Source organism: Eumetopias jubatus, unplaced genomic scaffold, assembly GCF_037043125.1.
Source record: "Eumetopias jubatus isolate StellerSeaLion01/CBP00866 unplaced genomic scaffold, mEumJub1_p1.0 scaffold_14, whole genome shotgun sequence".
NCBI lineage: Eukaryota > Metazoa > Chordata > Mammalia > Carnivora > Otariidae > Eumetopias > Eumetopias jubatus.
In genome coordinates, this window is record NW_028274820.1 from 2,540,827 (window position 1) to 2,554,716 (window position 13,890).

At 53.6% G+C, this 13,890-nt stretch overlaps 1 protein-coding gene across 1 annotated transcript in view; it reads left to right on the plus strand.

The window, feature by feature from the left end:
- The first annotated feature begins 9,984 nt into the window (after positions 1-9,984).
- LOC148162485 (ATP-binding cassette sub-family A member 13-like) overlaps positions 9,985-13,890 on the plus strand; it is a 58,482-nt gene continuing 54,576 nt past the window's right edge. The window contains exon 1 of the mRNA XM_088018678.1: positions 9,985-10,134. Coding sequence (XP_087874804.1) covers positions 9,985-10,134 — 150 coding nt within the window. The remainder of the gene's footprint in view (positions 10,135-13,890) is intronic.

Sequence of the window (13,890 nt, forward strand, 5' to 3'; positions counted from 1 at the left end):
GGGAGCGGAAACCTCTCGTTGACTTTGCCAAATGGGTAGGAGCAGGGCGGGGTTCAGCTGCAGGGTTTCATCTCCCACAAAGTGAATTCAAAATGATTACTACCCCCTAAATCACTCCAGCCCGGACGGCGTGCTCAGGGACTGCTCCATCCATCTAAGAATTGCTTCTTGTCCCGCACCGAGGGACGGCGTTGTCCTGGGGGAAGGGCTGAGTCACCCTGAGACACGGAGGACTCAGGTATGTTCCCTCCCGGCAGCACGGGCTACCCTGCAGGTGAGTTCAGAGCGGCTTAGGCAACAGGAACCAGTGACTCTCCACGGGTGGTCCTCAACTCCCAACTTGAGCCATACTTAAAAACGTGTTAAAAATGCAAATCCTCAGGCCCCAGACTTCCAGAATTAACAAATCCGTGCTCGAGACCCACAGTCTACGGCTGACAGCCCTGCAGGCAATTGAGACACACGCTCATGGGTCAGAACAATGGCCCAAACCGAGGAGGATCCAGCTGGTTACCTGCTCATGAAGAGACCCTTGTCCCTCCCTATGGATGCCACAGAACATCCCTCTCCTTACTTCTCCGTGAGCCCGGGGTCACAGGAGACCCCTTCCCGGTCCTGTCCCAGTCCCGGGGCTGCACAGACAGCTGACGTTTGCTTCTGAAGCCAGGGGGTAGGTTCCTCTCTTTGAGTCCCAGGGGCAGAATTGGGGCCACCCAAACAATAAGACAAGAGCCCTGCTAGCTGGTGGCTGTTCTGTTTTGTTTTGCATACAGTGCCATGAATTTTTAAAGATAGATGCTTTCACAACTTTTTTTTTTTACCATTTCCTTCCTTCCTTCCTTCCTTCCTTCCTTCCTTCCTTCCTTCCTTCCTTCCTTCCTTCCTCTTAAGTTTTTATTTATTCATTTGAGACAGAGAGATGTAGAGAGAGCACAAACAGGGGGAGCGGCAGACAGAGGGAGAGGGAGAAGGAGGCTCCCCGCTGAGCAGGGAGCCCGTTGCGGGGCTCCATCCCAGGACCCTGAGATCATGACCTGAGCCAAAGGCAGATAATGAACCAACTGAGCCACCCAGGACCCCCTGTTTTGTTTTAGTAGGCAGTTAACCCAGTTAGGCTCACTCTGCAAGTCCTGTCGCATGTTCTGTGGGTTGTGCATCCAATGTTAATTCAATTTTCAAAGGCTTTTTACAGGACTATTCTGGTCACCTTCACACCTGTGCTCCCCAGGGACCAGTCAGGGTCCTGGGTAGTGTCTGCTTTGTAGGTTAGTTCTTAAAGCCTCTGCTATGTGAATTCTGTCCATCCCCTGGATGTACAGCTCAGGGGGGACTCCAGGATTTCTCACACAGATCCAAAGGATCTCCTTCTCTGGCCCCATCTGCTCTGCGATGTTGCCCACAGAGCGGTTTCCAGCTCACCGTTTCCTGGTGCCCACGGCTAGGAAGCTGGGCTGCAGTGTCCCTGAGCAGTTGCACACTTTCTGCAGCAGACAACCGAGCCCGCGGGGCTGCCGCCACCACTCACCCGCGGGGACCCCGAAGTGGGGTGGCGAGAGGCAGCAGAACCGCATGCCACAGCATCTCTTTGCGTGTCCTCTGGCTAGGGGTCCCCCTTTTTGGAGTTTTACCCGTCTGTGTTTGTCCACACTTCCAGGATTTGGGCTGCCCTAAACTCCAAGTCAGGCCACATGGAAGGAACCATCCCGCCCCCCAGCAAAAAGGAAGCTCACCGCCATGTGGGTCATTGTTCGAGTCTGACGTCTCTACCCATCTGTCTGCTCCTATTTACTTTTCAGAGTTCTCCAAGAGCTGATTTTTATATTCTGTCCAGAGGTTTTCGTTGCCCTCAGTGGAAGAGGTAGGGTGGAATGTGCTTCATCCATCCTAACTAGAACCAGAACCCTAAGTCCTGCCTGGGAGGCAGAAGGCTTCTAGAGAACCTGCGCCCTCAGGGCGCGAGATTGGCAGAGACGGCAGTGGGGCACTGGGGTGGCGAGCCCACCGAGTCACCCAGCGGGGCGGACCGCGCCGAGAGCAGAGGCGCGCTCCCTGCGCTCCTGGGAGGAGCCTGGAAGTGAGGGCGGGAGGGGCCGGGGCCGGAACGCGAGGACCCAGCCACCCCGGGCGGGGGGGGGCGGGGCAGGAGGGCGTGGGGAGGGGACCAGAGGCCACATGGGAATGCAGGCACCACAGCACAGTGTGACAGGGGCTCTGTGGTGCCAAGGCCTGCGGGAATGCGGGGGGAGGGGCGCGGGGGTGCTCCTCGTCCGGAATGCCAGGGAGAGTCCTTCTCGGGAATGCCAGGCGATCCTCATCCGGACTGAGGTGGGAGGGACCTGGGGGGGTGGTTCTCGTCGGAGATGCGGGGGCAGGGGGGGAGGCGGTCCTCGTCGGGAAAGCGGCGAGGGGAGAGGGCGCAGCGGGGCCCGGGTCTGGGAGCCGGCGGTGCGCACGGGCCCCGAGGCCCCGAACCCGGGCCGGGATCGCCCAGGGAGCAGGTGCACCCGCACAGGCGGAGCGCAGGGAGACGGCGCCGGGCACCCTGACGTCCAGGGCACTCAAGACCAGCACGACGGCCGGGCGGCTGAGGCTGCGAAGGACGGCCAGGGAGGCGGGAGGAGAGGACCGGAGCGCGGCGTGCGCCCAGCTAGGGAGGGCCTGGCGCCGTGTGGCCTCGGTTTTGGAAGAGCGCGGGGCTTGCAGAGCAAATGTGGTGGGAGTGTGAGGGCCGGGCCTGGCTGCGGAGGGTCTGGGCCCGAGGCAGGCAGAGCTGAGAGGGTGTGGGAAACCTGTGCAAGAGTTTGGACCCCCGCAGACAAGGTCCTGCGCCGTAGCCGAGGGCTTCCCGATGGAGGCAGCGATGCTCGCTCGTGGGAGTGCGCGCGTGTGCTCGCTCCTGTACGGGTGCGCGCTCGCGGGCACGACTCCCCAGGGAGTCGGAACGAAGCCGGCAGGGGCTGCGGGCAAGCTTCCCTCTGGCTGCCCCTGCCCACCCCGGGAAGCGCGGAGCCTCAGTGTGTGCACCCGGAAAATGAGCCCAGAACACCTGTCTCCTGCCTCCTTTGTTGGTTTGTGAGCACCCCAGGGGATGCGGGCAAACGGACTTCCGAAAGCCTGCGACTGTCGGTACAGAGGCGGCCGAGTTGTTCCGTCCCAGATGGGAGGCTTCCTTCCCCTTATTTCCAGCCCCTTACCGCCCTCACCCGGACACCGCGAGCATGGTGATCCTGAGTCCGTGGCTCCCTTGGATTTTGGATTTTGCGTTTGGTCAGGCTGTCTTTTGCTCCCGAATTAACAACGAGACTCCGCGGCCTCAGTGTAAACAGAAATTAGCTTTCACGGTTTCACCTGGAGAAATGCAACTCCAGCCAATGGGCAGGTGCGAGAAGCTGATTGATGTAGGTCTCCCTCCCGAGGGCACCAAGGAGAATTCTACTCACTGCCCTGAGATTCAGGACGCAGGTTTGTGCAACTTTCTTCTCAGTATTGTTAGTCCATTTTCGAGGATTTCTCGTTAAATTTTCTTGGCTCAGTGGGCACCAGATAACACTGGAGGGCGAAAACCACGTTTTCCTATCTTGTCTTTTGAATAAATACCCTTCAGAGACAAGGTGGAATGATGTTTTTCTATTAGAGTAAGAAGAGAAACGGGTTCAGATCCATGAGAAAGAATTGAAATTAGCAAGATAGAAATTTAGAACCAAAGAAAAGTAAATTCCCCACAAGGTTTTTGTTTTTTTTTTTTCCTCCAAGACTTAGAAATTACAATCAAATAAGAAACAATTGGGTGATGAAAGTTCTTTAAACGATGAAACTCAATCTCCGATTGTCTGTAATTTTAATAAAGCTTTTTAATGGAGACAAAGAGGCGATTTTACCTGAAAATCTGGAATAACTTACATTATAACTTTCAACCTGCATTACCATAACCTTCCAAAGGGACCAGTCCAGTGTGTGTCTGGTAATCTCCTCCATTCAAGTCCGGGGCACGCTCATCTGAGGCTGTGGTTGGCTCTTGGGGCACAGTGCCCTGGCCCTGGGGAGAGGAATCCAAGCTGGAAAAGGTGCATTCAAGCAGTGCTGGCCTGGGCAAGAGGTGGGGGTGGTTTTCAGCCCTCCTGTGTGCCTTGTTCTTGCCCTTCTGTTCCGGATTCAGCCCCCCTTCCCTGTTGTATACGTTCCTGGCTCCCTATCCACCCCGCCAGGAAAGCAAACCTCCGTGCGAAGGATCGCGGGGGTGGCATGAAGGGCTGGGGTGAGGGTGGCAAAGAGCAGGGAGTGGGGGCAAGTCTAACCAATCCAGAAGGCCAAGCATTATTTTTATAATCCAGTAGGAGACGTCTTAAACAAAGGGCCGATAGTTACGGCGTTGGGATCTGCAGTGACTGACTGCCCTGCGCAGATCATTCATGACACTGAGTCAACCCAGAGCGCCCGTTGACCTCCATCTGAGAGGGGACCGGGCAGTTTCCTTGTCAGGATCTATCATAAAGAGACTTTCCTGGCAAGGCTGTGGCTTTCTGCGTGTCTTCCAGAATCAGAGACTCTCCCCGATCCGGGTGGGGTGCAAGCATCTACCCTAAAATGCTTGGCCAGCCTCACCTCAGATACACAGGCGAATTCAGCTCCCAACCCCCCCTCCCACCTTTGTAAAGCCTCCGACTTTCCTGGGGTAGCTGGAACAAAGCACCCCGGGCCCGGGTGGCTTAACAACTTTATGTCACAGTGAGGGAGGCTGGGAGTCCAAGATCAAGGTGTGGGCAGGTCGGTTTCTTCCAGGCTCGTAGACAGGCTGCCTTCTCCCCGTGTCCGCATTCACTTTCCTCTGGGCACATGTGGAAAGAGACCTACCTCTGGTGTCCCTGCTTCTCCTGAGGACACCAATCCTACTGATCAGCCCCCCCCCAGGACCGCATTTAACCTTAATTACCTCCCATGAGGCCCCATCCCCAAATACAGTCACAGCGGCCTGCCCCCCCTCCCCCCCAGTCCTTGTAACGGAATCAAAATGAGTTCGCTCCTTGCTGAGTCTGAAACTGCCCCAGGTTAATTTGTCGCCTGAAGAAAACTTTTATTTGCAGCAAATAAGGAGAACCCCGGGGAATGGCTTCCAAAGCCCTGACTCCCTAAGCGAGGGTGGCCACTTTAACTAGTAAATGCCCCACCTCCGTGGCTCAGCACAGGGACATGTGTGTCCCGATCACGGCGCATCCACGGAACGCTCCTTGCTCGGGGGGCTTCAGCACGTGTGAGGGGGTCCCAGGATCCAGCTCCTTCATCTCTCCCTCCTACTGTATAGGTAGGGCCTCTGCTGGAGAGCAGGGAGGTGCACCTGCATCTCTCCCTCCTACTGTATAGGTAGGGCCTCTGCTGGAGAGCAGGGAGGTGCACCTGCATCTCTCCCTCCTACTGTATAGGTAGGGCCTCTGCTGGAGAGCAGGGAGGTGCACCTGCATTGGGGAGCCTGGACTGGAAAGGAGAAGTGCCGAGCTCCCCACTGGAAGTCCTGTGGGGCACCCACCTCTTCGCAGGGGCTCTGTTCTGTGGGAGGGACAGGGGCTGCCCCGCCTCACGGGCCTGGGCACCTGATTGTCTCGCTCACCCTGCTACAGGCTACTCTGCGTTCCTCTCATCCGCCAACCGTCCCTCTTTTATTGTTACTATGTTATTATGTACACCTTGCCTTTATTATGTACGCCTTCTTCGGGGCTCTTTGGGGTCCTAGGGAAGGGAAAGGGAGGGGAAGGGACAGAGGTGGGTGAGAGGCAGCGCCGTGTTGGTTCACAGCCTCGGGACTTTGGGGGTGAGACCTGGCACCTGCCTGCTCAGAGCTCAGGGCGAGGCCAAGACAGGCAGCCCTGCAGATGGGCAGGCACAGGTGTCCGCGCCGGTGAGAACAAAGGCAAACGGAGAAAATAATTAAACGTCCTTACAACCTAGAGCCCACTGACAAGTTTTTGGGACAGGCAGAGTGACCTTCCTCCAGGAACTCAGCTGCCTCGATGTGAATACTCTGCTAGAGGCGAAAGGCAGCCTTAGATTGGCATTAGCCTGAACTCCAGGATCCAGGATTTGGAAACTTCCTTTAGCTCTACCCACCTCCCGGCCCCAAGTTATACGTTAGCAATCATCCCCCAATCATATGGGCCCCAATAGACATCTGAAGGGTCACATGACTAAGGGTTTACTAGACTGTAAATGACCCGTCCTGACCACAGCTAGCCCCTCAAGGGCCTGGAAACCTTGCCTCCAAATCCCTTAAAGACTCACGCTGTCCCTAACCCCCTCCCAACTTGAAAGTGTATAATCAGTCACCCTTCACGACCCCCACCCCCCCGTGCAGCTCTTTCTACCCTCTGCTTGAATAAAACCACCTTTTCTGCACCGAAGATGCCTCAAGAATTCTTTCTTGACCCTTTGCTCCCAAACTCCAACACTTCACATCATAAGGAGCAAGAGAACTTATACTTGAGGATTGTTTTGGGTGCCCCAAGATGAGATCTCTCCACCCCCAAACCTTAAAGTTTCTTTTTTTCTTTTTTTTTTTTTAAAGATTTTATTTATTTATGTGACAGAGAGAGACACAGTGAGAGAGGAAACACAAGCAGGGGGCGGCGGGAGAGGGAGAAGCAGGCTTCCCGCGGAGCAGGGAGCCCGATGCGGGGCTCGATCCCAGGAACCCGGGATCCTGACCTGAGCTGAAGGCAGACGCCCAACGACTGAGCCACCCAGGCACCCCAAACCTTAAAGTTTCTAAAGAGGCCTTAATGGGGTTCAGTCGCGTGCACCCTATGGATGGTCTCAGCACCCATCCCTCTCTCAGGACGGTGTCCTTGGGGCAGCCTCTGGGAGCGGAGGAGGCAAATGGGATGCACGTTTCCGGAACAGGGAGGGAGTGAGGAGTTTCCAAAGGTCGGGGTCCAGCTGGCCGGTCAGCTGGCGGTCACGTCCTCTGGATGACTCCTCCGGCCAGCTGGTTCTCAGGTCGTAACCTCTGTGTGCATGTGTGCGTGCCCGTCCCTGTGTGCGGGGGTGCCTTCGACACCGTGGTGAGAAGGTGCTCGGGGCCGGACTCCATGGAGTGGACCGTGCCCGCCTACCCCAGCAGGTAGGCTAAGCACCAGCCGCTGGGGAGGAGGCCTCGGCTTTGGCTCCTCTAAGCAGGGCTCGAGCAGCCACTGCCTGATGTCATGGGAGTCAGGATGTGACAGTTTACAAAGCAGGTGACACCACATGAAGAAGGAAGGTGGTCAGGAGTCGGGCTCCAAGTGCAGACCCGTCCAGGCACCATATGTTTAGGTGAGCCTGGCTGTGAGCTGGGAGGAGATGGGTGGTGAAATGCACTAAAAAAAAAAAAAAAAAAAAAAAATCACGCATTGACCTGAAATTCACATAACATAGAATCAGCCATTTGAAAGTGACCTATCAGTACATTCCCATTGTTGTACAACCCTGGCTTCTCCCTCATTCCCAAAACATTTCCTTCACGCCACAGGCAAGCCTGCAGGGCGCCTGGCTGGCGTGCGACTCTTGATCTCGGGTCCGGAGTTCCAGCCCCACGTTGGGCGTAGAGATTACATAGGCGCCTGGGTGGCTTAGGCGTTAAGCGTCTGCCTTCGGCTCAGGTCATGATCCCAGGGTCCTGGGATCGAGCCCCGCATCATCGGGCTCCCTGCTCAGCAGGAAGCCTGCTTCTCCCTCTCCCGCTCCCCCTGCTTGTGTTTCCTCTCTCTGTCAAATAAATATATAAAATCTTAAAAAAAAAAAGAAAGAAAAAGAAAAAAAAATCTTCAAAGGGAAACCCACACCTACTTAAAGTTTCTCCGATTGGTCCCTTCCTCCCCAGGCCCTGGCACCTGCCAGCCTGCTTTCTGTGCATGGATTTATCTCTTCCGGATGTTTCCATCCATATGGAGCATCCAGCGTGGGTCATTTCCACACCGTTTGGCTATTGTGAATAGTGCTGTGATGAGTGTGGGTGCACATGCTCTTGTTTGAGTCCCTGCTTTGAATGATTTGGGGTACATACATAAGACCAGAGATGCTAAAGTGTACTTTTATTTTTTTATTTTTTAAAGATTTTATTTATGTATTTGACAGAGAGAGGCACAGTGAGAGAGGGAACACAAGCAGGGGGAGTGGGAGAGGGAGAAGCAGGCTTCCCGCGGAGCAGGGAGCCCGACGTGGGGCTCGATCCCAGGACCCCGGGATCATGACCTGAGCCGAAGGCAGACGCTTAACGACTGAGCCACCCAGGCGCCCCTAAAGTGTACTTTTAGAGGGGCACCTGGGTGGCTCAGTCGGTTAAGTGTCAGGCTCTTGGTTTCCGCTCAGGTCGTGATCTCAGGGTGGAGGGATCGAACCCCGCGTCAGGCTCCGCACTCAGCACAGAGTCTGCTTGAGATTCTCTCTCTTTCCCCCTCTGCACCCCCCTCCTGCATACATGCACGTGCTCTCTCCCTCTGAAATGAAATGAAATAAAATGAAATGTGTGTCTTGAATTTTGGAAAACTGTTATGTGTAGTGACCCATCCTCATGGGAACACTTGTGCTGGGAATACTACACTCGTGCATTCTCCCAATAAAGCAGGGCATGCAATTGTGCACATCTACGCAAAAAAAAAAAAAAAAGCCTGTTACACACGTAAAATGGAAACACACACACACACACACACACACACACACACACAACAACAAACCCATAGCTGGGGGCTTTTCCTTGTACTGGAGTTTTAAAAAGATGGGGACAGTCCCTGTGATATAAAGTGTTGTGTTGTCTGTGGAGGGAGTCAGAGTAGCAAGGCTTAGGGAACAGGATGGGCCTGGAGGGCGTAAAGGCCAAGGGCGGTGGGGCGCGCTGGCCTGTGCGCTGCGCCCCACCCCTGCCCCAGGGCCAGCCTTCCCTCTAGTGCTGCGAAATATGTAACCGATAACAGATTACAATTTTTAAACCAGGTTCTTTTAAAAAACAGGTCGATGGGATAATTGAGTCAATTCCTTTGCTGAAGCCTGTGCCCCTGTTTCCTGTTGCAAAAGCCACTGATGGAGCATTCTCGGCTTGTGCAAATTGCTTTAGGGCATGGAAGACCACAAGGTGCTGGTTGCCTGACATTCCTCTGACCACAACTGGGGGCAACAGGAACCCCAGAGCCTCGGCCCCGGGGACGATGGAGCAACCTATGCCCCGCTGAATCCAGCAGGCTGCTTGACAAGGTAATGTGTGCAAGACTCACCCGGGGCCCCAGGGACCCACAGGCTTGCAGAGTCCTGCCAGCTCGGAGAAGGTGCCAGAGAGCCCCCACCGTGGCTGCTCCTGGCGCTTGGCCATCGGCCTTTCTCCCAGGGCGGCGGTGATCAAGGGCAGACGGGAGAGAGGCTGACTGGTCCTGTCTCAGCAAGTCATCTAGGGTCTGCTCACTGGCTGGAGGGAAGGCTGATGGGACCCCTTGCTCTGCCTGCTGAGCCTCCTTCCCGAAGCACCGACCCCTTGGGGGACAGGGGTGTGTGTGTGTGTGTGCGCTTGCGCGCGCGTGCAGCAGCGCGGCTGACCTTGAACTTAACCACCCCTGCCCTGTTCCCGGGGAGACCCACACGGCTTCCATCTCTTTTCCCTCCGATTCCCTACCAGGGGGCCTCCAAAATGGAAAAGGTTCTGGTTGATGATTCGTGTGATAGCTGAAGTGTGGGGGGGTGGGCGGGGGGAGGAAGAATCCCAGGCAATTCACATCAGGGCCGAGGGGTCTGCGTGACCGTGAGCGCCTCCCCGCTTCCCGCCGCTCGCCCTAGGGCTGTGTGCTCTTGGAACCTTGTGCGCACGCGGGAAAGGGCCCGAGGCTGCCCCCAGTAACCCAACCCTCCCAACAGTGGGCAGCCCGTGAAAAGGAAAGATTTCTCAACAGAACAGAACAAGAGGGGACATTCGATGCCCGCCGTGCTCAGCCACCAGTAATCTGTCTTGCATCACTCACTTGTTGGGATTGACTAATGTGCGCCCGGCCTTCGCCCGGATCTGCAGATATAAGCCCGGGCTTCTCTGGCTTCCTGACCGAGAACAGGAGGGCCGGCATGGGGCCGGCTGGGCGCCAGTTTGCAGCCCTGCTCTGGAAGAACTGGCTCTGCAGACTCAGGCATCCGGTGAGTGCAGCACGCCTTCCCCGGGGGTCCCCGGGGGTCCCCGGGTAGTGTCAGGCGCAGGGATCCGGGAGATGGAGGAGTTGAGGGGCTGTCGTGGCCTGCCTGCTCCACCCCTGCAGGGAACTTGGGGGAGGCTGCCCTAGGGGCCAGAGTAGCCGAACTGTCACAACCAGGCTGCACCGTCTTGTCAGAAAAGGGCTAATTGAGAAAAACTCCAAAAAATAAAAAAATAAAAAAAATAAAAATAAAGGTGGAATTTGAACCATAATTGGTGTTTCCGGGCCTCTGCAGATGCCTCTGGTGGAAGGCACAAGGGCTTAAATAGTATGTTACAGGTACGGACCCCATGACCCCAGAGCTGGTACGAGCCATCCACTCGCTGTTAATTCGCAGCTTTTTGGAGCCCTATCCAAATGATATTTCGAGGCGCTCCTCAGGGGATTGGAATGGCTCAAAGCAGCCTTGTGCTAATGTTACATAAACACCCTGTAAGTATACTTTTAACGATGCAGAAATAGCCGGCTTATCACTCTGGCGACCTCTGCTTTATTTCTAACTCCGCCAGATTAAAATTAACACATACCAATATCATTTCCAGCAGAAATAGATCTGCAGTCGTGTCTGTAGACTTTGCGGATTTTAAGGCCCACACAGCGTATGGGGTTTTCCTGCTGACCCACTCTTCCCTTTGAAGACATTCAGTAACTGACACTGAATTTCATTTTGCCGATTTCTCTTTATGCAGAACATGCTTCCCCCAAATAAGGTGAATGTCAGAAAAGGTGTTTTCTTTCTCGTGCAGGGGCCTTCAGGATTCGCACGACTTTGGTGGGAAATTTGATTGCACCAAAGTTTTAAGATCAGGAACCAACAAGAGAGGCTCCTGTTCTTTACTGTTAGGGCTTGGGGTCTGTGTAGGTGTTTTTCAATTTACGAATTTATTTACTGACGTATAGGTTTTGAGGACCTGAGCCTATGTTTCTAAGAAAGAATGTCCCCGGGTGAAAGTTAATTGGCCAGGTACCGCAATTCCTGCTTTTTGTATATCAGCTCAGGGGGGCAGGGACCAGGACCGTCTCCCCTGCAGCCTCAGGTGCTGCGATGGTTTCAACATAGTCATGGTGACTAATGCTGCTGAGATGAGCCTGCTTATCAGATAGAAATACACACCTCATTGATTTATCTGGCCACGGCTCATTTAAGTGCTGTCCTGCATCCCATCCTTCTTTGTCTTGTTTGTCTCTGTGGTGTTTTTCACCTTACAACATACCACCAATTTACTTGCTTGTTACCTTGCTCTGGAGCCCGCCTCGGTATCTCAGATCCCCGGGAGCGGGGAGTTTTAGTCTGCTTTGTTCGCCAACATATTCCCTAGCGCCCAGACAGTACCTGGCACGCAACAGGTGTGCAATAAATATTGGCTGAAAGAGCGAAGTAAGAAAGGAATACAGGATTTATGGCATCTCTGCTGGGTGCTAGATGCTGGGTGGCCAGACAAACGCGTACCCTGCCCTCAAGGAGCTGGAGCTCAGGACCCAGAACCGCAGTGGGACAAATTACCTATTTAATGAGCTCCTTCTGGGGAAAAATCCTACAAGTGTCCTTGCACAAAAGGGAAATGATACTTGCACTAAGGTATTTAGCACGGCACTGCTTAGATGAGCAACATCACAGGGCATAGACAGCACAGGGTCTAGAACCAATGTTTCCGTAGTAAATAGGGAGCGGGCACAGTTTGTAGGACGAACACACTGGAAGGAACCATGATCAGGGAAAAGCAGATCGAAATCTTGTGCCATTTTTATATTTTCTGATTTTGTACATATGCAATTTTACATTTCATTTTCATTTCATTGTATTTTATTATTGTAGTTCTTTTATTTTTTCAGAGATTTTATTTCTTTATTTGAGAGAGAGTGAGAGAGAGATAGCGAGAGAGAACAAGAGCAGGGAGGAGGGGGGGAAGCTGGTTTGACGCTGAGCAGGGAGCCCGATGCGGGACTCGATCTCAGGACCCCGGGATCAGGACCTGAGCCGAAGGCAGACACTCAACCAACCAAGTCACCCAGGAGCCTCTGTTGCAGTTCTTTTAGAAAATGCTTTATTATGGACACTTGAGACAGAGAAAAATAGAATGGTGTAGAATGGATGAGTAATACCCCTTATCTTTATCTTCATACTTAGCTTCATAGATTGCTGACTTTCTATTCTTCTTGGGGGAAAAAATGACTTGAGATTTTTTTTTTTTTTTTTTTTTTTTATTTGACAGAGAGAGACACAGCAAGAGAGGGAACACAAGCCGGGGGAGGTCAGAGGGAGAAGCAGGCTTCAGGCAGAGCAGGGAGCCCGATGCGGGTCTCGATCCTGGGACTCTGGGACCATGACCCAAGCTGGAGGCAGACGCTTCATGACTGAGCCACCCAGGCGCCCTGGAAAAATGACTTGAAATAGAAGAATGTTTTTATAACTATTTTAATACCACTTATTTTTTTCTCCCGATTTTTATCTATTGCACAAAGGGCACTGTGGCAATGAGGACCTCTTTAAAAACCCTCTAAAAATGTCATTGTCCTAATGCGTCTGCTACTCCTTTGGTCTTTTCTTGTCATTAGGCATACGTGACGTGATGTTTTTACATAATGAAAATCGTAGCCTTTTCCATTTTGCTTTCACTTAGCCTGGAAGCCCAACGTTTTGAAAGTTTCTGTTTGGTCTTCATATTTATAGGTTTTACCACAAAATGGTTCATCAGTTGGATGCACATAATTTTTTTTTAGGATTTTATTTATTTGACAGAGAGAGAGAGAGAGAGAGAGAGAGAGCACAAGTAGGCAGAGGGGCAGGCAGAGGGAGAGGGAGAGGCAGGCTCCCCGCTGAGCAGGGAGCCCGATGCAGGACTCGATCCCAGGACCCCAGGACCCCAGGATCATGACCTGAGCCGAAGGCAGATGCTTACCCTACTGAGCCACCCCGGCGCCCTGGATGCACATAATTTATTTAGACGTTTCCTTATGCTGGATAGTCAGGTTCCTCCTGGTTCTTACTGTTGGGCATGACATCTTTGTTCTGCATGAGGGACACATCTTCTGCTGGGGTCATTTCTCTTGAATGAATTTCCTGGAGCTGGTTTCTGGGTCAGAGGCGAGGGCACTGGCTGGGCACGTCCAGAGCAAGGTCCCCCAGGAGCGCCCACCTGGGCCGTTTCCAGGCAACCTGGCCAACATTAGCAAATGGCCACTGGCCACATGAATTTATGTATGCGCTTTTGCATTTCTTATTAACTGTAAATGAGTATGATACATCGCTTCTCACTTTAATAATTTAATAACAACAGCAAGAAGAAAGAATGGGGTATCTCCTTGTTCTGCAACTTTGGGGGCTTTCCGTGTTTTGTTAAGAGGGGGGCCGACCTGTCACCTGTGCAGGTGGATGGCACTGCTCCCCCAGTCCGCCCCTCAATCACGGAGCGGAGACTGTTCCCAGAGTCTCCTGTGTGTCTTAAAATCATACTCTCTGCTCTGCGTTTCTAGTTTCCCTCTCCTTTCATGAAAACTGTTGCAAACCTTTTGGGTTTGGTGAACTTTTACTGAAGACCTGGGCTAGTGGAGGGGGGCCTGGAGCATACTTGAATGTAAGGACAGCATTGTCCTAACACACCCGTGGTCCACTCCCAGCCGGGGCTCAGGGGGGGCTGACGGAAATCGCAAAACGCCACCAGCCACCTAGTCAAAGAGGAACCCACTTTCACCTGTTGAC